The sequence below is a fragment of the Ursus americanus genome, chromosome 17, assembly GCF_024610735.1.
Source record: "Ursus americanus isolate L20-20 chromosome 17, mUrsAme1.1.p, whole genome shotgun sequence".
Classification (NCBI taxonomy): domain Eukaryota; kingdom Metazoa; phylum Chordata; class Mammalia; order Carnivora; family Ursidae; genus Ursus; species Ursus americanus.
In genome coordinates, this window is record NC_142143.1 from 24,713,589 (window position 1) to 24,740,671 (window position 27,083).

At 38.2% G+C, this 27,083-nt stretch overlaps 2 protein-coding genes across 8 annotated transcripts in view; one reads left to right on the forward strand and one right to left on the reverse strand.

The window, feature by feature from the left end:
* VEZT (vezatin, adherens junctions transmembrane protein) overlaps positions 1–9,114 on the reverse strand; it is a 69,055-nt gene extending 59,941 nt beyond the window's left edge. For 5 of the 6 annotated variants that reach the window (XR_015727130.1, XM_045779716.2, XM_045779715.2 and 2 more), the window contains exon 1: positions 8,979–9,114. Coding sequence is in view for 5 of the 6 variants with exons in the window: in XM_045779716.2 (XP_045635672.1) it covers positions 8,979–9,014 (36 nt within the window). In the remaining variant the exon portion in view is untranslated. Of the gene's footprint in view, positions 1–8,299; positions 8,407–8,978 lie in introns of all 6 variants that reach the window. The other variant, XM_087868850.1, reaches the window with a different exon arrangement.
* Positions 9,115–9,334: 220 nt separating this feature from the next.
* Positions 9,335–27,083, forward strand: part of FGD6 (FYVE, RhoGEF and PH domain containing 6) — a 110,120-nt gene continuing 92,371 nt past the window's right edge. For both annotated transcript variants that reach the window (XM_045780022.2, XM_045780023.2), the window contains exons 1-2: positions 9,335–9,656; positions 15,051–17,451. In XM_045780022.2, coding sequence (XP_045635978.2) covers positions 9,641–9,656; positions 15,051–17,451 — 2,417 coding nt within the window. In that variant the 5' untranslated portion in view covers positions 9,335–9,640. The remainder of the gene's footprint in view (positions 9,657–15,050; positions 17,452–27,083) is intronic.

Here is a 27,083-nt window from a genome sequence, read left to right on the forward strand (position 1 = left end):
GATATTACTTAAAACTTGTCTCTACTTTAAAATATTTTTACACTAGCAGCAGGTAAGACATATATTCATAAATTTTTCTGGCTGCAGGTTTCTAAAATTTTCCAATCAAAATGCATCCTATCCAATGAATCTTACATGAAATGTTATACACAACAAAAAGTTTTAAAAAGAGTAACTACATTTTTTCTATACAAAAGCACATATGTACTTAAGAACAATAGTAATCTAGTCCGAAACAAAACATATCAAAAGAAAGCTGAAGAGATGCAAAGGGAGAAAACTGACTTGCACAGCTCACACACTCAATTCAATATAAAGAGCCACAGTGACTTGGTCTTAACTAAGGGAAAGGAAGACAGCAATGGTTGATTGAGTACCCTCCAGTTCTGACACTACCCTTAATATCATTCAATATCTGGTTAATCAACTGGCATATAATAGGCACTTATTGAATGCAGGGCAGAAGCAAAGGGAGGAAGTAAAACTCATTTTTAACTACTTTAGAAAAAAAAAATTAGAACCAGGTCAAACACACTGGCTATATGTTATTGTGAGAAGAGCATGCAATAAACATTAAAATGAGGTCTGGATATTACTAGATCACATCCAACCTTATTTTCCTTTCTCCTTGTCCCAAAAGATAAAAATAAAAACAGTGGAGAAAGAATTTGTAGTTCTTTTAAGAGATAGAGATTTTACTCTCAAAATGATGTATTATGTCCTTTCATCAGAAAGGGAGACTCTGTAAGGAAAAGTAAAACTAAAAGGACAAGTCACTTTAATAATAAAGGTTAAAGAGATACAAGATTAATGGTGTAGGATTAATCAGCAGAATCCCAACTTTGGGAATTAGGCAACACTGGTACAGAACCAGGAAAACTAAAATTGAGTAAGGATTTCTGATCTAAAAAAGGACTGGAAATGGGCAGAATTTCTTCCTATATTTCCTAATTAATGGAAGACTCTAAAGGCTTACTCTCACTTATACAATCTATGAGATCTGAGAAAAATTTAACACTAAAGCATGATCTGGTGTAACTCCTTTATAATAAATGGGAAGCAAATTTTAGAGAAATTAAATGATTCATTCAAGATATCCCTGCTAATTAATGTCAAGTCTCCTGACTACTAGTCTAGACCTCTTTCCCCAGTGCTTTCAAAAAATGATAGCCTTTGCAGCACCTGACTGGCTCGGTTGGAAGAACATACACAACTCTTGATCTTGGGCTGTCAGTTCAAATCCCATGTTGGGGGTAGAGATTAAAAACTAAAAAAAAAAAAAAAAAAAATGAAAGCTTTTTATATAGCTATACCAAGACAACCATAAAAATAATTTAAGTACTATATATCATAACTCGAGACTAAGAAACTTGCATAAATGCAAATAAACTTTTAATAAATGCAAATAAAATGAACTTTTAATAAATGCAATAAAAATTAAGTAAAAAAGAGAGAGACCTACTTACTACTTTTTGGAATGTTTATATATATATATATTTTTAAAGATTTTATTTATTTATGTGACAGAGAGACAGCCAGAGAGAGAGGGAACACAGCAGAGGAGTGGGAGAGGAAGAAGCAGGCTCCCAGTGGAGGAGCCCGATGTGGGACTCGATCCCAGAACGCCGGGATCACGCCCTGAGCCGAAGGCAGACGCTTAACGACTGCGCTACCCAGGCGCCCCTATATTTTTTTTTAAATGTTAAAGTCTTTTTTTTTTTTTTTTTTTTGCCCCAAATCTGTTCTGTTTCATTGGTTGTACTTAATTTTTTTAAATGTTAAAAGAGCTCCCAGGACATGTGAAGAAGCCAAAATGGGAGAAACATGACCCATACAGAAAAAACCAAAGATTTGTTCCCCAAGAATAATTTTTACAATTCATGCCAAACAAACTTATTATTGTACATCTGGTAATAAACTAGCTTTGGCCTTAATGGTTAATCTTTTATGTCAATAGGGTTCTGATTTAGTAATTCCATTAATAAGTATTCTTTCTACTACAGATAGTGATAAAAGCATGAATTTTGCTATGATTCCAATCTCAGCTAACATTCAGAAGCAGAGTATTATATATAATACAATTGTGGAGCTTATGTATTACAGAAAACTGAAGATACATTTTAAGTGAAAAAAAATGATACCTCAGAAGTTTTTATAATTATTCCAGACAGCAACTCCATTATCAAAATAGCAAATACTGTCAATGTATACACTCACAGAAAAAAAACAACTTATTTCCACCCACTAGTCAAATCAATAATTCAAGGAGGAAAGAATCTACAAATGATACTTATAAAAAATGCCTTAGTGTTCTTTAGAGATGTATAACAACTTTTAAAAATATAAAGGACACTGGAATTAAATTTTAAAAATAAAAAATAAAACAATAAAAATATATAAAAATAATATAAAGATAAGAGAATCTCTCAAGTAAGAGAGGATTTTTTTTTTTTTTTTTTTTTTTTTTGAGGGAGAGAGAGAGAGCAAGCACAAGGGAAGGACAGAGGAAAAAAACCCAAGCAAGCTCTGGGCTCAGCACAGAGTCCAACACAGGGCTCAATCCCACGACCCTGAGATCATAATCTGAGCCGAAATCAAGAGCTGGACACTCAACCAACTGAGCCACCCAGGCGCCCTAAGAGAGGATTTTTTTAAATTTACTTTTAAATGTGTGAGATTGTGTGAGAACCATCTCACATTTATCTGATTGATTTAGCGTGGGGATGGGGGCTGGGGGAGTTAACCTGAACATACTCCCGACAAAGAGTTAACATTTAACACTTTACTGAGAAGTATGAAGGAGGGAAAGAGATCCATTTAAGAGGGGCAAAAATTAGCTTTCCCAGTCATTAACAAAGGAAAAGAGAATGGATTTCAACAAACACCAAAAAGAGTTCAACTACAGAAAGTAAGGTTACTAGGGACAGAAATGTTAAAGAATAAAGGGTCCTTGAGGCCAACTCTGACCTATAGGGAAGTTACAAAGAAATGGTTTAGATGCACTACAAATAATGCAGAGAGGTAGAAATATTTGTCCTTCAGATATAAAGTTATTTTCAGGTACTCTTCCCTCTGGGAGTAGAAGGATTCAAAATAGGATGAATGACTCAAAGTTTCTGCAATTAATTTATAATGAAAAAATATGAATGCTACAAAAGAGCAACATCTGAACTTTTTAATACCTGCCTAAAGTAGAGACTTCCTACTCAAAACATCTTAGAGATAACATTATAGAGTAAAATGATGATATTGGTATTTCAGTATTTATTTTGCTTAGTAACCATGTTAGATATACTATTCATCATTTTCTAAACTGTTCAGCCTGAGAGGTCCAAATCTGAGGTTATGCTTTCCTTTCTACTGGAGCCTCTTGGGTAGTTAAGCTCTAAGATAATGGAATTAACTTTGAACATATATATGGAATCTAGTGCTGATAAAATGAAGGTGGTCAGATTCTCAGGCAAGGACTGGGACCCGGACCTGGGAATCTCACTCTACCCTTCCAATCTTAATTCCTCTACTACACCATCTTTCAGTGTACCCCTAGTCCACCCAGACTAGCACAACTCAAATATGACCTCTGGACCAAAATTATAAGCAAAGATAATAGGTTTATTAATACTCCAGGAAATTGATATTAAATTGCTATTAAATTAAGACACTTAAAAGTTGAGTTTTAAGTAGGGAAAGAATGTATTTGGAACATTTTCCAAAGCTTTGCTTGATTTAGATTTAAAATTTTAATGTTAATGTAGCATGACATTCTGAGTAAGTCTTAAGACATAAATGAGTCTGATTTCTGACTCGAAAAGTCATTATAATAACAGTATTAAAACAAATACACCAAAAATATCCAGTCAAATTTTCTTAGGGTAGGAGAGGTTAGGTGTTACGATGGATATGAAAGACTAGTTTGTTCAACCTCCATTCTGTCTTCTTTCTTTATAGTGTGCCTCTTACGCTAAAGAGACAGGAGAGCTAAATGTAAGATTTCCCAAATTATTTTGCAGCTGGAGTGCTAGATATAAATTGGGCTTTTTCTTTCTCTCTTCCTGCCTTCCTTTTCTTCTCCCTTCCCTCCTCCTTCCTCCTTCCCTTCCCTTCCTTCCTATGGGTGTTACCAGCTTTCTGGAAATGCAGAGGCAGTTATAGTCGAGACAGTGGATAGATTCTGAGTTACAGTGCTTCTGTACCAGCTTTGTGGGTTATTAAGAGACAGTTGTGTTGATGGCTTCCTGATTCTTATGTTGTTGCTTGTGATCGTGATCACGTGTTGATGGTTTCCTGATTCTTACGTTGTTGCTTATGATCGTGATCATGTGTTCTCAGCTTCATGAGCATAACAACCTTGATAGATATTGGGTTCCTTATCTTCCACCTCCCTCCCCCCAAGCTGATGTCCCACATCCCCTGTCCTGTCTTCAGCAAGAATCCTATTAGGTCAGTTTAACCAAACCCCTCATACCCCAGTGTTTCCTCTTAGTAATGAAATTCCCATGCAATATTTGCAACTGTGCCTGGTTCTGCACTGAGGTCTCGTCTCTTCTATTGTGATAGTTGGGATTAAAATCTGTTTTACTGCTTTAAAATCTGTTTTTACTGCTCTGGTTTTTAACAGTATCTCCCATGTATACATGAGGTATACATGTTAATAAATTTATGTTTTTTTTCTTGTTAACGTATCTTTTAGTACCAGGGGTCTCAGTCAAGAACTCAGAAGGGTAGAGGAAAATTATTTTTGTCCCCTGTATTTCGTTTGTAAAATCAGTTCTAGAGCACAGAGATGAGAAACTGCCTCATTTAGAAGGTGAGCAGTAAAAGTGTTCATGGATTGAAAGATTCGTATCGTGAAGATGGTGAGTCTCTCCAACCAACCTATAAATTCAAAGCAATCCCAGTCAGAATCTTAGTAGGTTTTTTTTTCTTAACTGAAATTGACAGGCTGATTCTAAAATTCATTTGGAAATGCAAAAGACCAAAAATATTTTAGCCAAAGCAACCCTGAAGGAAAATAAAGCTGCAAGGTTTATCCTACCAGACACTAAGACCTATTATAAAGTTACAGTGATTAAAATAAAGTGTTATGGCACAAGAATGGTCAAATTGACCAACGGAAAAGACAGCATCCAGAAATAAAGCCACACATACAAGGCATCCTGATTTATTACAAAAGCAACATGGCAGGTAGTTCAGTGGGAGAAAGAATAGTCTGCTGAGTAAATGCGAGGTTAACTAGACATCCGTTTGGGAAAAAAATATGTTGATCTTTACTTGATACCATATAAAATCAGTTCCAGATGGATGACAGATCCGAATGCAAAAGGTAAAATAAAGCCTTTAGAGAAAATACCTGCCTAACCTTAAAGTAGGCAAATATTTCTTTAAAAGCACTAATCACAAAAGAAAGTTTTAATTGTATTATAATAAAGTTAAGAGCTTCTGTTCATTAAAAGACACTATCAAGAGAGTGCCACACATATTCTGAGATAAGATATTTGAGGTACATATATCCAACAAAAGACTTGTATCCAGTATATGTAAAGAACTTCAAATCAGTAAAGAGATAATCCAATTGAAAAATATGCAAAAAGCATGAATTGGCTTTACAAAAGTGGATTTACAATGGATGGGCTCATAAACATATAAAAAGACTCTGAATTTCCTTATTAGGAAAATGCAAATTAAAGGCAAGAGGACAGACCAGAAGACAGACCAGAATAATAACAAGAAAGTCTAATATTAGCAAGTGTTGGTGAGGATGTAGAGCAACCAGACTTCTTATACCCAGCTGGTAGAGGAGTATAAACTAGTACAACTGGGTTGGAATAATATTTAACAATATCTACAAAAGGTGAGCATATGCATTTCCTATGACTCAGTAATTCCACTTCTAAGTATATATCCAACAGAAACATGTTCAACAAAACATACACACTAAGCAGCACTATTCATAATAATCCCAAATTGGAAACTACCCAAACCATGAACAGTAGAATGGATTAAAAAGTTGTCATACATTCACATGGAATACTATGGAGAAATAAAAAATGCTCACATGACAATATGGATGAATCTAACAAAACCAGAGAGCAAAAAAAAAGTCAGCCAAAAAAGAGCATATACAAGTGGAATTGCACAGTGTAAACAAAACTCAGTTACTTATTACAAGTCTGAATAATGGTTTTCTCTGAGGTGGGCAGAACTGACAAAGGAAATAATAGGTAGCTTCTGGTGTGCTGGTGATGTTGTTTCTTGATCTGGCTGTTGGTTACATGGGTGTATTCAACATGTTAAAATTTGTCAATCTGCACATTTATGATTTGTATACTTTTCTTATGAATATTATGCCTCAATAAAGATTATATGACAAAAAGCAAAGAAACAGCAAACTGGAAACAATCATCTACAAGTATAATAAGGCTAAGTAACACATGAAGAACTCATGCAAATCAATTTTTTTTTGCAAATCAATTTAAAAAATATATATTTTATTTATTTTAGAGAGAGAGAGAGAGAGAGAGAGAGAGCAAGCAGGGGGACGAAACAAGAACCTGAAGCAACCCTGCACTGAGCCCAATGTGGGAGCTCGACCCACAACCGCAAGATCATGAGCTCAGCTGAAACCAAGAGTCAGACGCTTAACCCACTGAGCCACCCAGGTGCTCCTGCAAATCAATTTTTAAGAAGCTAGTATCCAGAGGTGCCTGGGTGGCTCAGTCGGTTAAGCATTGGGACTCTTGATTTGGGCTCAGGTCATGATCTCAGGGTGGTAGACTGAGCTCTGTTTCAGGCTTTGGGCTCCTCACTGGGCATGGAGCCTACCTAACTAAGATTCTGTATCTCTCCCTCTGCACCCCGCCCAAATAAAAAATAAAAATAAAAAAAAGAAGTTAGCATCTAATAGGAAAATGAACAAAAAATACGAAAACGTGCAAAGAAATAAAAATGGTTCCAATAAATGCACAAAATATGAATTAGAACAATGGAATGCTATTTTCCCCTACCAAATTAGTAAAGATTAAAAGAAACTAAAAAGGCCATTGCTGAGGATTTGGTGAAATTGACATTCTTATTCCTAATGGAAATATAAGTTAGTATAACCTTTCTGTATAAGTCTTAAAAAATTGTCACATCCTTTTGACCCACTAGTTTCACTTCTAGAAATCATTCTAAGGAAAAATCAGAGTTGCAGTTAAAGATGGAATCATATCAGCGTTACTACAATGGTATTTTGAAACAATATAACTATTCAAAATGGAAAAATGGTTACATTACAATACACATACATGCTGGAATATTATGTTATCAATGATGTTTTCAAAGAGTGCTGAATAATTAAAGACTCATGATAAATTTAAATGAAAAATACATACAAAATTCTACGTGTTTGATATCTTTTGCTTTAATAAATATCACGCTAAACAAACACTTGCTTAAAAAAAGCCTTTAAGAACATATAATACTGTAATGTTAATAGCGGCCACATTGGGTGGTAGGATAAAGGATGATTTTAATTTTATGGCTTATTTTCTACAATGAAGTGTTTTGTGAGCATGCATTACTATTAGATTAAGAAATCTAAGAAAGTAATAGGGTAAAAAATATAACATCTGCCCAGCTTTCTTTAACCTAGAAATCTGAGCAACCTAGACTTCTGTCTCCTTCAGCTCCCACATTCAATCTGTAACTGTTTCCTTGATTTTACTTTTAATTCTAAGAATTACCTGTCCAAGCCATTATTCCATTAGTTCTTTTCTCATTTCCAAAATTCAGACACTTGTCTTCCCAAATGAGCTCCTCGAATCCAGACTCTTCATTTTGGTAAAATGGCCCTAACTGCCACTACTTCTACATTCTAGCCACATCAAATCACTTTATTTGGCGACCCTCCACACTCATGCCCCTGAAAAAATCCACACCAGGTAGTTTCACACCTCCTAACCTTGGCATGCTCAGTTCTCTTTCCCGGGAATGCATTTTCTCCTTTCGTTCTAATCCGATTCACAGTTCAAGATTTACCTCCGATATCATTTACTGGGTGTAGCTTCTCTGAGGCCACAAGAACAGACTGCCATTTCCACATCAATCCTTCAACAACTTAATACATATTTCAACATTTATCATTCTGCACTGTTTAACGGCTAGCTTTCCCAGTGTATGGAATGGGTCATTTCTTTTTTAAAATTTCTTAAAATCTGGTTGGATGAGTGAACATAAAGCATACATATATGAAATACATCTACGCTGCGTGTGAGCTTTCACCTGTATCTGATAGATAAATGGCAACAAAAACACTCGCCTGTTTGTTGGTTTTCTTTTTCATTCAAGATGGCAGAGAACGTCTTAAAATAGTCCCACACAAAAGCACTCACACCCAGAGCCTCGAGTCAGAAGAACTGGCTACACCTAGCGCAACAGCAAAGGACAAAAGAATTGAACCTAGATGTGGAGATACCTCGGTCCCAATCACTCTCAGTAGGTCCCGCACAAGAATTTTAAACCGTGTTAGAAAACTGGCACCTGCTGCCTTCATTACAAGGACCACGCCTCGACCGTGAATGGTGACCTGAGGCACTTCTGGATACTGACTCAAAAAATCGAGGACGAAAAAGGGGGAGCCTAAGTTGTATTTAGGAGTATCCAAAACGCATGACTGGGCCCCGCCCCACCGGGGCGCAGTACCCCCGCGGCACATCCATCTCCGGGGAAGGAGCGGGCAGGGCTCCGGTCCACCGGCCCAGCAACGGGGCCCCAGCTGGGAATTCTGGGAGGGCCTGAGGCGGAGATAGCCGCGGCAAGGGTGCCTGGGGCTACACCTGTCAGGCTGCGACCAACACTAGGCCCAGAAATTGCCGAGATTCGGTGACCAAGGCGGGTAGGAGCGTCACCCGATCCCTTCTCCCGGAATCGGCCCTCCGCCTTCCCCCTTGTCCTTCTCAAACAAAGGCAATCCACACGCACCGCCATTTTCCCCTTACCTCAAAAACCACCTCTTCGTCAAACTCCGGTGTCATCCTTCTCCGCCATGCCACCCGCCTCAGCACGATGGGAAATGAAGGCGGGAGAACAGGCGGCACCCCGGCGTCCCCTACAGACCGTCGCTTCTGTCCAGAAAACTACAATTCCCAGAATGCCTCGCAGGTCACGCCCCCTTTTCAGGACGACTTATTGGAACAGAGCAAGAGCTTGTGAGCGGGAGGGGCAGGAGCGGGAGGAAGCTCGAGCCCACTGATTGGAGGAGGCTGGAGCTTTTGTCCGCCTTTTACGGCCGCGACTAGCAGGGGGCGCCTGAAGCACTGATTTTTTTTTTTTTTTTTTTTTTTTTAGCTGGAGAGGAGCACGCGCCGGCGGAGCTGCGGTGAGCCCTGCTCGAGCCCGCGCCTGGCCATCCTCCTGGAGCTCGGCTGGGTGGCGCTCGTGCCCGCCCGCCCGCAGCCTGCGGCTCGCGCCCGGGAGCGCCGCCGGGTCCCTGAAGCCGGCCGCGTCCTTTGTGCGGCGCTCGGGTTGCGCCGCTGGGCAGCGGGACGGAATGCGGGCGCCGCGGAGGCTTTTCTCTTCTGCTCAAACTCTTCAAACAATGGACTGTAAGAGGAGCAAGGATTGAGGGGGGCGAGCAGGGAAGCGAGCTGCACGGGGAATCATGACTTCTGCCGCGGGTAAGTGACGGCGCTCCCACTGCGGCTGGAAAGTTTGTGGGGAGCGCTGCTAGTCTTGGGCTCTGGAGCAACTTTCTCCTTACGGGTGGGTTAACGGTGTTCCCCCTACCTTTCCCGAGGGCTGAGCAAGTGCGGAGCACAAGGCTTGTGCTGCCGGATTTTCTCGTCCCTTCCTGCCCAGAGGGGTCGTTGGAAATCGTGTATGTCTTGGGACCTCCCTTTAAACGGGGACCCGTGTTGGGAGCTCTTTGCGCCAGGTGAATCACGAAATGTGAAGAGGGAAACATTTGCTCGTCCCTCCTAAAGTTCGGGGGACGTTGCCTTTGCGTGTGAAAGTAGCTTAGATTCCCATGTTAAGAAATTGGTTATTCTAGGAAAGGGCAGTGTTCCCGGACTGTTGAACTCGGCCACTATGCTGAGTCGCTTTGAACCTAGTATTGACTGGAAACCCTGACCTTATTAGATGGAGAACTTCAGAAATTTGGACTCCTGTCCCGGTGCTTTTTCCTGTTACCTGAGAAGCAGAGGAGTAGAATTGTCGATGGCAACTTTTTGCTCAAGATTTTATGGATTTTTTTCAGTTTCTACCTGGTTAGTGTAAATGAAGCCTTACTTTCTGTCTGCCTTCCATAGTCCTTTCTCTTCATCCAAATGACAAAGCCTGTAATTTACCTTTGTGTGGATTTTGAGCAATTCTTGATGTTGTATTTGTAAACAGTCTTAAGGAACAGTTCTTATTTTCGAAAAATAATTAGTGAAGTAATTGCTAATTACTATTAAAATCACTTTATAAGACCATAGGTTAATTTTTAAACCAGAACTTAATAATATATTAAGTATTGCGGGTTTTTTTTCTGTATGTTTTTGCCCATGTCGAAAGAAATACACTTTCATTAGAAATGTAATAGTCATATAGTGTAAGGCTTCCCCTCAAAGTTACTTCTAGAATCATCACTTAAGTACAATTAAATTTTCTTTGCTTTTCTTGGCATTTGTTTTAAATTCCTGCAACTTGAAGCTGTCAAACAGCACTCTAAATGTTCTGATTTGTATTATTTCTAAAACAGATATATTGGAGTGTTGCATTGCTAGATGTAATCAGATTACAACTAACAAGGCAAGCAGTTAGCCAATAGGAATAAGAAAGCAAGGAGTGAAATATTCCTGAAGATGTTGTGGATCTTTCCTTTTTAGTGTTATATGTGTGTGTGGGAGAGATATGTTATCATATACTGTGGAAGTTATTTATAAACTCTTTTCCTTACTAAGGGAAGACTTTCTCCTTACTTGAGGTGAGCTATTTTCATGTTAAATTTCTGTGCCTCACCTTTCAATTTTTCTTTATTACTGACTCAATCTAGTTAATTTAAATTTAAAGTGTTGGATATTTAAAGATCTTTCCAGCCATTTTAGCTTTCCCCTCCTTTGGAGTGTCAAACACATTTAAAATATTCATATCTTAAATGTATCATTTTCAATTCTAGTCCTAACAGTTTATAATGAAGAGGTACAGAAGCATTTAAGTTGACATTTAGATGTGTAAATCTGATCGAGGGTTCAGTCTGGAAGTTTATGATGCTTTCATTTGAATTACCCGAGAATAATGCAAGCTATTTTTATATTTTATCAACTTTACAATTAAAGAAATCCACAGACATTTTTGTGGTGTTTAAAAGAGGAACACTTCCTGTGTTTAGCTGAGTTAGTTGGTTTTTAGCCTGGCTTGCTGAGAAGCATTAACTACCTTTTTGTTCACCCATCTGTTAAGATTTTTTATAATTCTTTCTCGTGTCTAAATGGAGAATATGGAAGAAAACTGGGGATTTATTTCCATTCCGTTCTTATAAAATTATGTGCTCATGATTCTTACAGTCTCTTTATGATGCTTTTTTGGTACAATAATCAAATTCTTTAAAACTTTAGGAATATTATTTGCCAGTGGGGGAGGGGATGTTTGTTTATATTGAATCTAATCTGTGGTATTTGGGATGGTTGGCTTAATTTTTAAAAATAAGATGAATGTTAATAAAAAATCAGATAAATGTTGTAAAACATCCTGAGTTATGTATCCTGAAGGAGAGCTTGCTTTGTTTTTCTGCATCTGTGAATAAGTAGGCCCATAATAGAGATTTTAGAATTATTCTAATCAGTATATGAAAAAGGAGAGATATTTATCAGTGTATATTTTGTATCCTTTAAAACACATACAGCCTCATTAATGCCTGTGCTTTGCCTTTTGGCTTGTCCAATAGCTAAGAAAGTGTGCACGTGAACCACAGCCATCTGTGTGTAACAGATGAGGAGTATGTTTGTAATAGTAAAATGGTACCAGTGCTTTACTTTCTTACCTTATTTTTCCCTGGAGCCAAACAGCTGTGTAAATAAAAGATTGCTGCTTTGCTCTACAGCTTTTGTGTCTATATGTTGATATAGTATTAAAATCCAAAGGTGCTGGGTGCATTTCCAAACATCATGCACTTATTTCAAAAGTGACATAGGAGCAGGCTGTAATATAATGGCTTGTTATTTTTTGAGTTGAGTTTCTTTCAAAATAGAGCCACTAAGTACTACTACTACTACTAAGAAAAGATTTGGGTTATTGCTGTACCAGTGACTTAAACACTTGCTCTTACTAATAATTAAAAACTTATTCAATAATCTTATTGAAGTTGATTCCTGCTAACTTTTCAAAATATTATTCTACATTTAAATGGATACTGATTTTTTTTTTTAAAGAAATTTCCTGTTACTGAGGCATATTAAAGAGTATGTACATGTGGCAGCTTTGACTATTCCCAGGCCCTATTTTCAGCATTGGGAATAGAGCAGTGTGTTAAAATGCCTCCTCTACTGGAGCTTGCCTTCTAGTGGTGAAGACTAACAAAATTATACTGAAGAAAAATCACACGGGGACAGGGGACTAGAGAATACAAGGATTCTCCTGAAGCAAGGATTGCAGAAGTTATAATCTCATAATCATATAGGCTTTAGAGATCTGTTCAACTTCTTCATCTACAAGTAAGGAAACTGAGGCAACCAGATCTCTGAGTTATGTTACCTGCTTCCTCCAATACACAGCTTAACTAAGAGTAGCAAGCTAAAGTTCACAGTTACTTACTTAATTCAGTGAGTATGCACTGAGAGTGTTAGGTACATACTGCTATACTATATTTATTGGGAATCAACCACAGCTCATATATAGTTACTTGAATTTCTACAACACTGAGAGAGCAGGGATTTATGGCTCTTGGAAGAGGACTCATATAAAACACATTTAAAGAAAAGAGTAAAACTGTACGAAAGATTAAAAAACAATTTAAATGGCTTTTGACAAGGCAATAAGATTCAGAAAGTAAGATTAATTTATGAGACTGGGTTTTGTTTTTGTTTTTGTTTTTTTAATTGTGGAAAATACACATAACATGAAGCTTTTGACAAGGCTATAAGATTCAGAAAGTAAAAGATTAATTTGATGAGACTGGGTTTTTTGGGGTTTTTTTTAGTTGTGGAAAATACACATAACATAAATTTACCATCTGTACCATTTTTAAGTGTATAGTTCAGTAGTGTTAAAAACCTTCAAATTGCTGTGCAATCTCCAGAATGCTTTCCATCAAAACTGACTTTTTTTTTTTAATTCCTTGAAAAATCCCAGAGGTAGGATGTTTTAAGAATGGTTACAGAAATCAACATGACAGTTTGTCAGGTTTCATTATCTGGGGTAGAGTGGGAGGTTTGAAAGAGGCCCTAGGCATTCATACTTTTATCTTAAGACTTAATAGGTCAAGAGTTTAATTTAATAGACTATTATAGCAAGGTTTATCATTAGGCTTTGAATGGTTTTACAATTTTTTCTACTTAAAAATAATAACGTGCTTATTGAATCGCTAACTGAAATTTTATAGCTTTGGGAATTTGTATTAAATTATTTGGAAGTATTTTATTATCTTCTTTATCAGGACATTACACCCAGGAATTGAATGAGAAAACATATGTTATCATGTGACCTTGGTTTGGGAAAATGGTTGGTAAAAGGAAATAGAACACCCTATTCTCTCTCCCTCTCTCCCACTTCTTCTCCCTCCCCCCCACTTTCCTATAATATCTTCCCAAGTGTTGTGACTAATTTCCTTTGTTGAAAAAAAAATCATTACTAAATGAGTATCAAAGCCTCTGTGTATTCAAGTACTTAATGTCCAACAGATACTGAAAATTTTGTGGGATTTTTTTTCCCCAGCGAATTAAGTTTTTTTTAAGCATTAGATCCTGTTGGAGGAACAAACATGAAGTGTAAGAATTATAAGATGAAGTATTTTTACTTCAGGTCTCCTTGGGGGGAATGTGACTAGGTGATAAGTATAAGTGGAAAAACGTAAAAGAACTTAAAAAAAATACAGATGTTTGGGCTCTGTGTATCTTCAGATTATAGGTTTTTTGTGTGAAGCTTTCATTAGGTGCCTTTAGGCTAGGACCAGGTCTGTACAAATCTAGCATAGTATACTAGGTGTTTATTTAAAAGAAAATAGGTGTTTATTAAGTGCTTTTTATATAATGTTGAGGAAGGATTGCTACAAGAGAAATTGTGGTCATCTTTTAAATATACTAGAAGAGTGGTTATTAATAAAGGGAACACAGTATATTCACCTGTGGAACTTATAAAAGAAATACATGTGTCCAGGCTGTATACCCAGAAACTCTGATTGATCAGACATGGCGTAGAACCTATACACGTGACTTTTTAAAAAATAAAGCTCTGTGAAGGATTATAATGAAAATTCCCAATAATAGTCCCCATACAGAGAAATATCAGCTTTATAATGAATCAAATAATACAGAAGAACTAGTTTTGGTTTTTAAGTTTGGAAAATTTCTGACTTCTGTATTCCTTTTTAGGACAGTTTTGGGGTTCTAGTGAGGTAGATTCTTGAGAAAAGGCACTTATACAACTCCATGGTATATCACTGCGGTCGAAGAATACTACTACTTATTGATATGTAAGCTTAAAGGGTTTCATTTCTATGTAACTGAGGCAAATTCACTCACTTAGCACTCAGCAGATGAACTGAAGTGCTTTCTTCTACTATACCAATGATTTCATTTAGCGTCTACTGAGGATATAGTAATCTGTTCCAGAGTTAAAAGAAAAGCTGTATTGGACTTGCTAAGAAATGCACACTTTACCCAGAGCTTTGTATATTGGAATTAAAGGGCAGTTTAAAGAATTTCCAAGAGTAATGTTGACTCTTTAATGTAACGTAATCTACCTAGTAAAATGCAAGTTCAGCATATTATCAAAAAAGTAAAAATGTTATCAAATTTTATTATTTATCATCTTTACTTTGGGTTTTTTTGTTTGTTTTTTGGTCATCAAATTATTATTTTTTTCCTTTCTAGAGATTAAGAAGCCACCAGTGGCCCCCAAGCCAAAGTTTGTGGTAGCAAATAATAAGCCAGCTCCACCTCCTGTTGCACCTAAACCCGATATTGTGATTTCTAGTGTTCCACAGTCAACAAAGAAAACCAAACCAGCAATAGCCCCGAAACCAAAAGTTCTGAAGGGCTCTCCTGTTAGAGACATCAGGCAGTCACCATCAAGGAAAATCATTGTGAACCTGGAAGAGCACAAACAGGAATTACCTGAAAATGCTGACAACTCTAATTGTAAAAATGTAGGGCATCAGAGCAGTGATTATATTTTACCAATGTGTTCCTGCAGTTCTCAGTGTATCCATAAACTTGGGAATAGAGAGAATTTGTGTGTAAAGCAACTTATCTTAGAGCCCCTGGAAATGCATGAAAATTTAGAAAATAGTAAAATTGATAAGTCCTCTTCAGCTATAAAAACAAACAGTAAATGTGATTCTAATGTTGAAAACATCAAGAGCCAGAGTGGAGTAGTTTTAAAGGCAAACATCCTAGAAGAGAAGCTGAAAGATGTTTTAACACAACGAACATCACCTTTTATTTCCCTACAGAAGCACAGATCCACAGACAGCCCAGAAATTAATGATGGCTATAATTCCAACAGACAATTGAGAATTGAGTTTGCAGATTTGTCACCTTCCCTGTCCAGCTTTGAAAAAGTTCCTGATCATCACCATTGCCACCTACAGCTCCCTAGTGATGAAACTTATCAGCATAGCAGTGAAAAAAGCAGTACTTGCTTTCATTCATCTGAGCAAGAAGCTCTGGAAGATGGTAAAAGGAGTACCTTTCTGTCTTCAGATGGAGTTAGTAAGAAATCAGAAGTGAAAGACCTTGGTCCTGTAGAAATTCACTTAGTACCATATACCCCAAAATTTCCAACCCCCAAGCCCAGAAAGACACGGGCTGCTTGTCTGTTACGTCAAAAGTATATAGATGTTCCTAGTGAAAGTACTGAAGAACCAGAGAGTTTAGACAGTAACTCTTCTTGTCTTTTAGAAGCTGGTTTGGAAAACAATAAAATCAGTGTTCTTCATCAGAATGTTTTATATAACCAGGAACAGGTGGACAAAGTGAAGCCAGGAAATAAAAGTGAATTGAATGTGGACTCCGATGGTGACAGACAAAATTTAGTCAATCCACAGAAAGCTATGTGTCCTGAAGTATCTTCCTTTGAAAAAATGGAAACAGATTCTAATTTAAGTTCTGACAGCAAGACAGTAGATGGTTCTAGTATGTCACTTGCTGTGGACAAAGGGACCAGTTTTATAAGATGCAGTACTTTATCTATGAGCCTGCCTAAGCAGCTCAAATTAACCTGCAGTGAACATTTGCCTGCCACCTGTAACCTGGGAGTGTCTGCCCCTCAAATGCAAAAGGAATCTCCAATAAAAGGTGAAAGTTCCTTAAGGATTGTCCCAAAAAAACCTCAAAGACACAGCTTGCCTGCTGCAGGAGTGCTTAAGAAGGCTGCCTCAGAGGAGCTTGTGGAGAAGAGTTCTTATCCCTCAAATGAAGAAAATAATTCAGAGAAAGGTCTAGAAAGAAATCACCCTCAGCATTTGTGCACCCAAAACCTCAGTATGTCATCCTCCTTTGATATGCCTAAACGGGCTTCAGAAAAGCCAGTGTGGAAATTACCTCATCCTATTTTACCCTTTTCAGGGAACCCGGAATCCTTAAAGTCTGTCAGTATATCATCAAATAGTGAGCTTTCAACTGCCATAACTAAGCCTAGAGCAAAATCGTTATCTGCCATGGATGCGGAAAGGTGCAATAAGCCTTGCAAAGACACTCAAAAGAAAAACTCTTTAAAGAAATTGCTCAACATGAAACTGTCCATCTGTTTCATGAAGAGTGACTTCCAGAAATTTTGGTCCAAGAATAGCCAGCTTGGAGACACAACCGCAGGGAGCCTCTCAGGTGGGGAGAGGAAAGCAATGGAAAGTGATTGGCATGGTGTGTTGGTAGAAGAGAAGAGAAGTAAACCCATCAAGGCATATTCTGCAGATAACTACAGCCTGGAATCCCAAAAGAAGAGGAAGAAGTCTCGGGGCCAGACCAGTGCAGCTAATGGACCAAGAGCTGAGTCTTTGGATGATCAAATGCTCTCCAGGGAGTCATCATCTCAGGTGCCTTGCAAATCTATTACAAGCGTCTGTGCACCAGAGTATGAAAATGTACGCCATTATGAGGAAATACCAGAGTATGAGAACTTGCCATTTATATTGGCCATAGGGAAAACTCCCGAGTTAGAATGGCAGAATTCCAGAAGCCTGGAGGACACGGATGCAAACGTGTACGAGGTAGAAGAGCCATATGAAGCTCCAGATGGCCAGCTGCAACTGGGACCCAGACATCAGCATTCCAGGTAACATGTAGGTGCCAGACGGACACTGTGCTTTTGCATGGATCACTGACATTAACCTTCAACAACCCTATGAGATGGGGGAAAAAAATCACTAAGTTAGAGAGTGGTTTAGTTAAACATATATTAAATTATCCCAAACTGCAGTATTCTTTTATCATATAGTCAGTATGGGTATTTTCAATGCAAGCATGAAGTAGTTGACTTATTTTAGTAGCTGATTGAAAGAATTTGAACCAGTGGTGGTATAGGTAGTACAAAGGAGACCTAGAAGAGCAAGGCTGCAGGGCCTCCAAGACACCAACTTAGAAGTCATAGCAGGAATCTAGGGGAGGAAATTGGCCAGTTCAATGAGGTTTTTTTTTGTTAAGTGTAAGAAATATGTGAAGTTTGGGGGCGCCTGGGTGGCTCAGTTGAGCATCTTACTCTTTTTTTTTTTTTTTTAAGATTTTATTTGACAGAGAGAGAGGGAACACAAGCAGGGGGAGTGGGAGAGGGAGAAGCAGGCTTCCTGCTGAGCAGGCAGCCCGATGTGGGGCTCGATCCCAGAACACTGGGATCATGACCTGAGCCAAAAGCAGACGCTTAACGACTGAGCCACCCAGGCACCCCGAGCATCTGACTCTTGATCTTAGCTCAGGTCTTGGTCTCAGGGTCATGAGTTCAAACCCCACACTGGGGTCTACACTGGGTGTGGAGCCTACTTTAAAAAAAAAAAAAAGGAAAAAGGAATCTGTGGAGTTTGAAATCCATGCATTTGCCTATGGTGCCCTCATCAGTTAAAACCTCTAAATTTTACAAAATTTTCTACTCTGAGAATTAGTTATTTTGCTTGTTGAAGACTAATTGCTGGCTTCATATGGACAAAGGAAAAACACAGGAAATGGAAAGCTACTATCTTTTCTTTCTCACTTTTGTATATGTATTTACTACCTCTGGTATCCCTACTCCATCCGTCTTACTGAAACCTTGACCATCCTTGATGGTCCGACAGCTCAGCAACCATTGACTTACGAAGCTTTTACAGACCTAGTAGGAAGTGTTTCTTTCCTATTCGGATCTCCCCATTATGCTGTGGCATCCTTACAGTCTTCATCTCTCTTTGTCTTATGGTATAGTTGTTTATTGGTATATCTGATATTCTGTATTCAGTTTTAAGCTCCATAAAGAGTTTTGAATCATATCTTTTATCCCTTATGAGGCCAAACGGGGTTCGGAGGCATGAATAGATGTTGGTTGGGTGGGAGAATTAATGAAAAAGAGGTAAACAACCACTGTAGAAGCTTCGTCCTCTCTCTCTAGTCACAAAGAGGGCCTTTGCATTGCATGTAAAGTTGTGTATAACATAAAGCACATAGGCCCTTTCTGAAGTCTTCATGTTCTTAAGTCACTAACCTCAAGCCTTTGAGTACTCAGGTCTTACAGTGGGATTTTTGTAGAAATAATGACATATACGATAACATAGTAGGGGCTCAGAGGATTATCGGGTGAATTGAATAAATAAAAATGTCAAGCAAAATTTTAGTGTACCAAGAAAATTGTTCTAATTTCTTTTAGCTTTCAGGCGCTCTCCTAGCATTTTTCTTTACTCATAATCTGTGCCCTTCCTTTGAGCCATAAAAGACTTAGCTTCCTTGCCTGACTTTCTCATAGCTGACTCCATTCTGCTTACAACTGTCTACTGCGAACGTTAGTATCTAGTCAGAAGCCTTTTCCTTGGCATAAATATTTTGACAAAGAATTGAAATTAAGTATCCAACTTAAAAAAAATTTTGTGTATACTCATGCTTGCTCTTCTCTCCATGGAACAGTATTGTTGGTATTGCCCTCCTTTTAATATGCTTTTGTATATTATGTGTATGTGTCTGTGTGTGTTTGGGTGAGAGAGGAATTAATTTGGCTTCTTTATGATATACGACTATCCTTAGCTAAGATGAAGTGTTTTTCTTGAAATTGGAGGTTTGGCCGTCCCATTGGCCCTCAGGCTTAAATCTCAAGGATTTGTCATTATGGCTAACACCAGCTGTAAACTTCTGGAACTTGTCCTTTTTCTGGTATGTTTCTTATGCATTGAGGACACTTCTGCTCTAGGGGTGGTGGGAAACCAGGTTGGAAGGGGTTAATGTACATAGCCAGCCAGTGCAGCTGGATGGCATTCTTAAGGAGGGTTCTTTCTCAAGGCCACAGGAAACCGAGGGCGGCTTTGGACAGGTTACAGGCTGTCAAGTAGGGCAGCCTGGTAAGGAGTGAGTGAGCTCTGCTTTTGAATTAGCTTTCCACGGAGATTTTTGTTTAGGCCTGGAGCAGGGAGCCAGGCTTGAGACTTTTGCAATGTGCCAGCTGAATCAAAAGCCTTCAGTTGTAGGGTGAGACTAACAGCTTTTCCTGGGAGGCTGTACCTTTCATAAAACATTGACTAGACAGAGAAAGCAAAATCCGAGCCTTCATGAGGAGGACACCTGGACACCCTAAAACCAGGTAAATGAGAAGGGGGACCTACATTTCAGGTGAGCCAAGTGGATCCAAATGGAAATCCTGTTTGGCAGTCTGGCTATTGAAAATATATAGACCTCCGCCTTGGAGTCATTAATTTAAAATCTAACACAATAGAGGCCTAAAATGATAAGAAAAAAACACAAGTGAACCCTATTTAAGATTGATCTGCTGGAGTGAATAAAAAAGTGTCTTTAACAGTTTCTTGATCCTCAGGGAAGAGATTTTGGATCTTTCATAGGGGACTGGTTCACAGAGACTTACTAGTTTTGCAAAGCCCACGTATATAACCAACCAGATTCTGGATTAGTAAAGAGACATTGCCAAGCCTGGGGTGGCTCATATGGTCACTTTCTTTAGAGTACAGATGTTTCATGAATCCAACAGCTTAATATTTACTAATTTATAACATGTTTGTAATTTATCAGGAAATAATTGTATGCAGTCCCATTACAAATAGGATTGTGTTCTAAAAGTTCATGATAATTTGAAACTTAGAGTATAATGCCAAAAGAGTTTTGGAAATGTTGGTAGAGGACCCAGGTTAGCACCCACATTATATTAACCGTTTCTGTACTGGCTTTCCCTTCCCCTTTCCTAGGTGAATTCTTCCTCCCAATGCTTCTTTGTGCTGGGGCAGGAGCTCTGACCAGCCAGGGTGGGGTTGAGCACCACGGTGTCAGAGGAGCAAATCCCCTGGGTCTGAGACAGCAGTGTTTGTGGAAAGGGTGAGGTGACTAAAGAAGAATGAGGAAATTGGGGGCTGGGTTTGCTTTGAGAAAGACTGCAAGGCAGTGCGAGTGATAAGTAGGGAAGGGCTGGGTGGTTGGGATTTAGGGTGCAGTGGATTTTCTTTTCCTCCTTTCTTACTGTTCCTATTCCTCCTCTCTTTCCCTCCCCATTCTCCTCTGCAAGATTCTGCTAATTGAGTTTCTGATCTCAGGCAAGAGTGAGTAGGAGAAATGGGAGGAAGGGGGTTGGGTAGGGGTAAGGAGTAGCACTGGGAAGCCCTCCATCAGGGAAAGGGGAATAGCCAAATCTGAAGGTAAAAGAGGGTGAAGGGAATTCCTCTGGCTGTAGAAACTGTTGCTTTACATGTTCCCAGATAGGTAGCCATTTGCTTACTGCTCTGGGTTCTCAAAAGCAGTTTTGTTGGGAGCAAGACTATGAGAAACTCAAGCGTTCTGGTGTCTTTTGTGTATAGTTATGAGCTCTCTTCGCTGAAATGTTTCAAACATAATTATCCTAAAATACCTAGCTGGCAACTCTCTCTCACTGGCACTCAGGTTAATGAGTCCTCATTTATAAGTATTATTTAATAAGTTTGATTCTTGTAGGGAAGTTAGTAAATTTGGGCCTTTAAAATTAAAGAGTTATAGACAAATCAGCAAAATAATGGTGTGCAAATATGGGAATTTTCCTCTTGAAATTGTAGCGGATTTCTTAATTCTCTAGCCAAGAAGAACTTTCCTTGGAATCATTCTAGGTTTTTCCTCTGTTGTTTTAGTTCTTATAAGCACTTCAAAGAAAATGAATCAATTATTGGGTTTTCCTGGGTAACTTGGCAAGCCCTCAGTTTATTTATTCCAAATATTGACCATGTGTGAAGTGTGCCTTCAAACGTAAAAGGGGGTGCATATTCCTGGGACCTTCTGTCCAGTGAGGCAGCAATTATAGGGCAACATGGTTTTGTTGATCCAAGCTTTGTCTGAGTTAAACCCCAAGTAAGGTATTAAAGATGACTTCACAGATTTGGTAACACTTGACCCAAGGCTTATAAAATGGACATGATTGGATTTGGCATTTAGGAGGTCATTTTTTTTTTTTAAGATTTTATTTCTTTATTTATTTGAGAGAGAGCATAGAGGGAGAAGGAGAAGCAGACTCCCCACTGAGCAAAGAGCCCAATGAGGGGCTCAATCCCAGGACCCCAAGACCAGGACCTGAGCCGAAGGCAGACACTTTACTGACTGAGTCACCCAGGCACCCCAGGAGGTCATTTTCTAACCGTGGTAAGAGCAGTGTCATTGGTGCTCTGGGGAAAGAAGCCAGATTGCAGACCGAGGATTTCAAAGAGAGGAAATGGAACCAGCCAATGTGGATGGCCGTTTCTTGAAACTTTGCCCAGAAGTCCCCATCACTTGACAGGTTTGGATTTATCTTTAAGTTTTCCTCAAGTACCAGGATTCAAAATAAAGTACACTTCAAAACAATTTCATCTTAATTAATCAGTAGATCCTCATTTCTGATGAAGGAAAGTATTAAGCTTTTTGTTTTCTCCCCATTTTACACGCAAACCTGGCCTGCACGAACTGCCAAATTGTAAATCCTCTAAAACGCTGTAATGGCTTTTGTGTTATAAATCATTAGACCCCGTCTAGAAGATATCTTGCTTGGGTTGCATTTACCATCTGGTGGTATTGTTGGGTTTTAATGTAATGATTAAGTATAAATTAATAGCCCTAATAAGCATTCTATCCTGTCGTGGCACAGATAAGATATTATGCACAGTTATAGGGTGAAGGTTAGGACTCCTATATCTCAAAAGAAGACCTTTCCTCTGAGTTATTTTCAGCATCAGCTCAGGAAATATAAAAAATTTGCATGGCTCTTTAATTTATCTTTCTTGTGTTGGAATCATAACACAATTTTGGCAAATCTGTTTGTTTACATACTTACCCTACATTTGGAACTGCAGCTAGACGCATTGGATTTCACTTCTTGGCAATAAGACTTTTCTTTTTTTCCTTCCTAATTAATTATTAGTAATTAGTGAAATTGCAGTATTTTGTCCAGCTCTATCTCTGGTCTCATTTCCTGCCAAAACAGATAAGTGTTATTTTATCAAATATATATGCTTTTATGTGATAGAATGTCACTTTATACTTTTAGAGGTGTATTTTTAGTCAAGAGATTGAAGAACAAATATCCTACATTATGATTGTGTGTACATGCACACATACACACGCATCCTGTCTTCATAAAAATACATTGTTTTGAGATAGCTGATATCTGCACATTTGTTGGGGGGGGGGAAGGTGGCATTATTTTTAGAGATAATTGATTGGTTTTCCAGTCTGTGTTTTACTAACTTTTTGAATAGTAAAAGCCTAAAAATTTTATAATCTTGCCAAGCATATCATGATTTTGCTTTTTTAAAATTACAATCAGTTATATCAGTGAGACAGAAATTGCTTTGCAAAATGAGCTTCTGACCTATTTCCTGGAAAAATATTCTCAGTTTGAACCTTTTGGGAAAGGGTACATGTGGGGAAGGGACAAGGAGGCCCCTCATTCTTTTCCTAAGCATTTTTAATTTCTGTAAGGAAATCAGTGAATGAGGAGGCTGCACTGGATGATTTGGGTTTCTAGCCAGCACACAAGAACTTATTTAGCTTCTAATATATGAAAAAATGCATTGGGAATTAATAGCAAATGAGATTATGACAATACAAAAACAGAGCAATAAAGTTTTTATAACTTTTAAATGCTGGTACATTCAAGAAGGTAGAGGGTAGTGCTTGAGGAAAATATTAAGGGGGAAGGAACAGGATGAAGAGGAGGAGAAGGTGAACTTTGGCTCACTATCCCTCCAGGTGGTTCAGGGGAATTCCACATCTAGGCTCATGTTCTTTTTTTTTTTTTTTTTTAAGATTATTTATTTATTTATTTGACAGAGATAGCCAGCCAGCGAGGGAGGGAACACAAGCAGGGGGAGTGGGAGAGGAAGAAGCAGGCTGCCAGCAGAGGAGCCCAATGTGGGACTCGAGGGATCACGCCCCAAGCCGAAGGCAGACCCCTAACGACTGCGCTACCCAGGCGCCCCATAGGCTCATGTTCTTATGTAGGGGGATGAGTATGTTCATATTTGAGGCATTCGTAAGTAATGCCTGTGCTTTGTATATTACTTTTGTAAGCTTTCTGTGTTCTTCTAGACATTTCTTTTAAATGCATCATCTTTTCCTGGAATTGCATAGATTAACTTGGTATTTAGGGAAAGCCCTTTATTAAAAAAAAATGTAGGCATGTTTATATGAGTCTATTAATTTTAATACTTTTTTGTAACTATATGGGGACAAAGTGTAGCAAAATGTGCTACAACTTAAAGAGCAGTTCCAGTTGTAACACATTTAGGTATGGGAAACTCTAAAGAAGTGCTTACTGATCTTTTTATTAACTACTGAGTTTAAAAGTTAAGTCTGAGAACTGAATTGCCTACTTTCTTCTGGGTGGTATAGAAAAACTACTTTGGATTAGTCTGAGTCTGGTAATTGTGTTGGTAGATCTCTGAAAGGAAAAAAAAGTTTTTGCAAGTATTGACATCAGGTGGAGTTAATCTGTCTTTGAAGTTAATAAAACTGGGGTTAACTAGATAGACAATATCAGTGGAGTAAAGTGTGATGATAGTATTTCCAGGAAGAACAGTTGTCTTCTGCAGTTTTCTTTCAGATTTCTCAGCCCTTGTTTGCATGTATTATAGACCTGTTTTTTTTTTTTTTCCTATATAAGTATGAACTGAAGTAAGGTTGTATTTGGTGTTATCATACGTGAGAAGAAATCGAATCACGGTGATAGTGACTTCAGGAAAAATGGACAACTAAAATGTAACTGGATTAGTGGTTCTGAGCCCTAATGTCTAAGAATCTGTTTACCAGACTGTCCTATTTATCAAAGTGTTTTGGTTTCTGCTACAGGAAAGGTGAAATAATAAACACTGAACAAAGTCAGTTTCCCCTGAATGTTTGGATAAAAATAAAAAGGAAAACAAACACATTTAGCCTTTTTCTGTTTGAAATGGTGCAACTGCTTATTCTTTAGCTCCTGTGGATTCCATTGAAAACTTTGTTTTACTTAGGTCATATATTTTTTTGAAGTCAGTTTCTTGGTAACATTTATGACAGTTGATATATTTTGGCGTATGTTAGTATTATCAAAAACATTAGGAATTAAAGAATAGATTTGGGTTTTAATAACTTTAGAATAGCTCGTTCTTTGTTTTCTTCATCTGAAAAGCAGTTCTGATTTGAACTGTTTGGCAATTGTAATTCCAAGTCCAGGAAAGTTGGTATAATGTATAAAGAAGGAATAATTGGTGACTTTTTTTTTCTGTTGGTCTTTAGATGTATCCACAGTCACAAGTCAGCAGAAATTTCAATTTAAATGAGTAGCTGTTTCACTTCTGAAATTTTCTTTGCATGTTCCACTGTTAGAAACAGGAGGGGAAAGCGCAATCGCTCACTGCTGCCCTCTTAGGTTGTGGGAAGGACTCAGGACGGGGGAGGGAGGAATGAATAGTGAGATTGTTCATGAGTCCAGATATGATTTATTTGGTATCATGTTTGGGTGAGGAAACTTAAATGGGGCCTTTAGGGTAGTTTGAGAAACTTGGAAAGTTAGGTATGCCTTTTGGTGGTTTTAGGTTAAATGTAGTCATAAAATCATTAAATTTTAGAACTAAAGGAGTCATTACAAATCATCCAGTGCAGCCTCCTCATTCACTTGATGAAGCCAAGCCCAGCAAGACTTGTTGACTTTCCCCACACCACAGAGATGGGAAATTGCAAAACCAAGGCTCCAACCTGCTGCTTCAAAATACCACATTGCCTCTTCTAATGCTGTTGTGGAACCTTTGCAGAGAAAGTCAGCAAGATTTAGAAAACTCAAGTGGTGATCTTAGTTGTTGCAAAAAGGTTCAGGTTTGCTTGTGACATTGCCTTTTTTCTTCTGTTGTATCAGATGAACAGGAAGGACAGCTGCATACAGTTTATGAATACAGGATTATATGTGCATATGAACACAGGATTATATGGCTCCTTTTTTTTAAGGTGATTTCAGGGAGATGAGGGTTCTGACTAAGTGGAAACTTTTCAGCCAACAAATATCTGATGCTACTGACATGTGGACAAAACTTTCTTCCCTCCACTGTCTGACTCCCCATCAATCTAGTTTTTCCCCACTTCACGAAGAGTTTATCAACCAGATAATATCAAATATAAGAAATGCTGTTAACATGACATAGCACGACTCTATGTTAAATAGTAATAGCTACTATTTACTCAGTATTTCCGCGATACCAGGCATCATGCTTGGAGCTCTTGCGTGTGTTTAATTTAGTCCCTGCAATCCTATAAGACACATATTATCTTCTTTTATAGATGAGGAAACTAAGACTTAAGGAGGTTAAGGAACTTGCCGAAGGGCACAGAGGTAATATGTAGGTAAACTGAATATGGAACCTAGTTTTCTGACCTGAGACATACTGATTTTAAATCAGAACATATTCATATTGTTCTATGCTACAAGGCATTGGTTTTGCATTTTTTGTTTCTTTTTATGTTTGATATTGGTAGAGGTCTGTGAATCATCTACCCAGGGGACAAAATACTTCTGTCCCCATTTTGTCCACTGTCTAGAAGGAAAACCCAAGGACACCTGTAGTGATATGTATAGATATCACTGAGCATTTTCAGAGGCCCCACATTTTTCATGCAAGAAAATCTCATTGACTGGAAAGTTTTTATGGTTAGGAACTTGATGTTTCAGTGTTTGGAAACTGAACTAATCATACCATGTTTGCATTTAGTCAGGTTAGTGGCGGCTGCTATTCAAAGCAAGTTAAAATGGTTCCTGTCATTTAGCACCATTTCATGGGGACATCAGTGACACAAAGGACTATGCATGTCTCATATTTTCCCACTGATTTACATGGAAATTATTTTTTAGCTGTTACCACCATTTCTCATTTCGTTCCCTGTCAAATACTTTCTGACCTCTAAAGCACTTTAGTTTAATAGTTAATTACTATTTATGGATCCCCAAAGCAAATAATTTTGTAAGGCTGAAATACCTTTTATGATAATATCCTATCCTTATTATCTTAATGAAAAAAACATTTAAATGAATGGTAGGGTTTTTTCCTCCAAAGAAGCAGCTGATAACACTAGTTGACTATTAGAGGAGGTAGGATTTCTGCAATCTTGTGAATTTTAAGAGGGCAAGACCTGGAAACTGGGCAAGGGAGCACATTCAGTTGGGCTGTAGTTTGAGAGAAAATTCTTAGATGAGCACTGCCTTTATCATTTCTGGGCGGCTGACATAAGTCACGATCACTGACCCTGTCTACTAAGGCTTATGGATTCTAC